This window comes from Lactuca virosa, chromosome 9, assembly GCF_052849685.1.
Source record: "Lactuca virosa cultivar CGN04683 chromosome 9, Lactuca_virosa_CGN04683_v6, whole genome shotgun sequence".
Lineage (NCBI taxonomy): Eukaryota > Viridiplantae > Streptophyta > Magnoliopsida > Asterales > Asteraceae > Lactuca > Lactuca virosa.
In genome coordinates this window covers 128,009,188-128,011,839 of record NC_136434.1, presented here as the reverse complement: position 1 = coordinate 128,011,839, position 2,652 = coordinate 128,009,188, and the positions used below count along the sequence as shown (strand labels likewise).

At 34.5% G+C, this 2,652-nt stretch overlaps 1 protein-coding gene across 1 annotated transcript; it reads left to right on the top strand.

Annotated features, from left to right (window-relative positions):
* The first annotated feature begins 279 nt into the window (after window positions 1–279).
* Window positions 280–2,015, top strand: LOC145139780 (putative F-box/LRR-repeat protein At5g38386). Its single transcript, XM_079073484.1, has 3 exons — window positions 280–1,101; window positions 1,186–1,329; window positions 1,695–2,015. The coding sequence occupies exons 1-3, from the start codon at window positions 280–282 to the stop codon at window positions 2,013–2,015; spliced, it is 1,287 nt and encodes a 428-aa protein (XP_078929610.1).
* The last annotated feature ends 637 nt before the right edge of the window (window positions 2,016–2,652 follow it).

Here is a 2,652-nt window from a genome sequence, read left to right as displayed (position 1 = left end):
TCATTTTTTCTCTTGTAGTCATGCTATGTAAGGAATGAATTTTGCAATTTGAAATGTTGTTTTGTTCAATTAGTTTTGTTTATCTACACGATGATAAATAGATAGTGAGTATTATTGTTCCATGGTTTCAAAGATTTAATTGTGTAAATTACACAATGCATATTCTTATCACTAGCATTTAGTGAATGTGAGAATTCTTTTATTGTTATGCTTACTGATCACTTGCATTTGGTGTAGGTGCCTCGAAGAGTTTCAAGGTCAAAGGATTTCATCAGCAACATGCCCGATGAAATTCTAGTTATGATATTGTCTCTAATGCCCTTAAAGGATGCTGTGGCCACTGGAATTCTGTCTAAGAGATGGATATTCTTATGGTGTAACTTAATCCATCTCAGCATTGATGGTGGTGTACGGTTAGACCATATGGCCATGATTCCAATGCTGCTTGATCCAGTGCGATCAATGTACATCAAAAAGGTGAATAGTGTCATTAAAAATCACAAAGGTCCTCTTGTTCAAGAATTATTGATTCGTTTCGACTTGGATTGTGGAAATAATAGTGCTATCGATTATTGGCTCCAGTTTGCGATGAACAAGAAAGTTCAGACACTTGAACTAGATTTGATGAACCACCTTAAGTTTCGTATGCCTGCTAAATGCTATGACTTTCCATTACATTTTTTGACCAAAAATTCTAGAATATTTTTGGAGCTACATTACTTGAAGAAACTCGTATTGAAGGGTGTTAATCTGAGAGAAGCAATCCTGCAGAATATACTAACAACTTCTCCACATCTTGAAACACTATGTACCCATGATTCAGGATTCATGGCACATGTTTTAGTTGGTGGAGAAGCTCTTAAACTAAAACATTTTGAAATAAAAGGTTGTTCTAATATACGATCGATTTATTTATATGAGTTTGACCTTGTATCGTTCACCTACAAGGGTCCAGCAATAGATTTACGTCTAGGTCATCTTCCAAAAATGAAAGAACTTGATATTTGTCAAGGAGCTGAAGGGTTACAAAATAATATATTCAGCCAGATCGCATCTTGTCTTTCGTACATTCAAGTTCTTTCCCTCAACATATTACAGATGGTTAGTATGTAACTATGTATCATCTCTGGTGTGTTTCTAACCTTTTATGAAAAATATTATGAGAGCATTGTCTTGTTTTTACAGGAACGTTTGATGCTCAATTCCATTCCTGAACTACCAAATGTGAAAAAATTGAGGCTCACAATTGGAGCATATAATGATAACTGCTTGCTACGTTTCACTTACATAGCAAATGCATGTCCAAGTTTGGAGACCTTCACGATTCAGGTATTTACACTATGTCCAATTATCGCGTTAATGGAACCATGCTATAACTTGTTTAGGATAAACAAGGAAAGACATTCATCATTTTCTTGTCCAAATATCTTTCCCTTATATTAGAAAACCATCATCAGATACACAAATGGTAAGAAAGAAGCATAGATATGGACAATTATCTAGATCTTTCGGAGTCGATTTCTTATGATGCCATTGAGCCGTTCACTTAGGTTTCTTATATCGTATGTGACTAGGAAGTTAGGCGTTGTATGTGATTCTCTTGTCAATGCTGCAAATTAGATGTAATCTATAGCTTTGTCAAAGATTGTGCAATACAATACAAAAATGTCATTAAGCTATCCTTCCTTTTGCAGCTACTTTGGGGGTCACCCATCTGGAGGAAGAGGAAAGCAAGGCGTTTTTCTACTCCTACTCGTCCCTATAACAACCTATGTCTACTTGAACTCATGGGGTATTATGGACGGATGAGTGACTTAGAACTAGTCGCTCATATAATAGAAAACGCTGTTGCACTGAAGCAAATCGTGATTGATCCTCACTGCCAAGGTCGGATTGGAAATACACCTGTAATGAAGTTGAAGAAGAACTTGAAGATTGAGGAAACTGCTCGAACTTACGCCCAAAGGCAACTCAAATCAGTAACGCCTCAGGGAGTTAAATTGGTGATTCTCTGACCTGCCTTTGAACTCGCAAGCAGTGTTTGTTGTTTATGTATGTGAAATTCAGATAAACTACCATAGGGTTTAATTAAGAACAAGGCATATCTTCTTCCTTTTGTTTAATTATAAATGTTTTATTGGGATGAAGTATACATTTCCCTTTTAACTCCGTAAATATGCCTATTAATCACAAACTCGTAAGAGTAAAGAGGAATGTTTGCTAATCTTTTCTTAATAAGCCTTCAATTTTTTTTGACTAAAACAAACAACTATATCTTATGGCAAACTTACATGACTTGGTTGTTATTTATTTCATTCGAATTGCATCCTATAAACTATGTCCATGTTAATAGGTTATTATGTTGTGGAATGCATAATTAAATCGCAAAATAATGATATCATATATTACTATTATTATCTTTAACAAGTAAAAATTGCTTCCCAAAAATACATATACACACAGCCAGGGTCAAAAAATTTATGATGTCATATATTTCTCCTTCTGTACCCAGTTTTCATTATATATAATCTAACCACTCAATTGATTATTTTTAATTATATTTTCTAACGGTAAAATGGACGTTAAAATGTGCTTGGTTTTTTAGGGATTCGTTAATGATACGAGGGCAGAATCAGTATATTCGTGAAAATA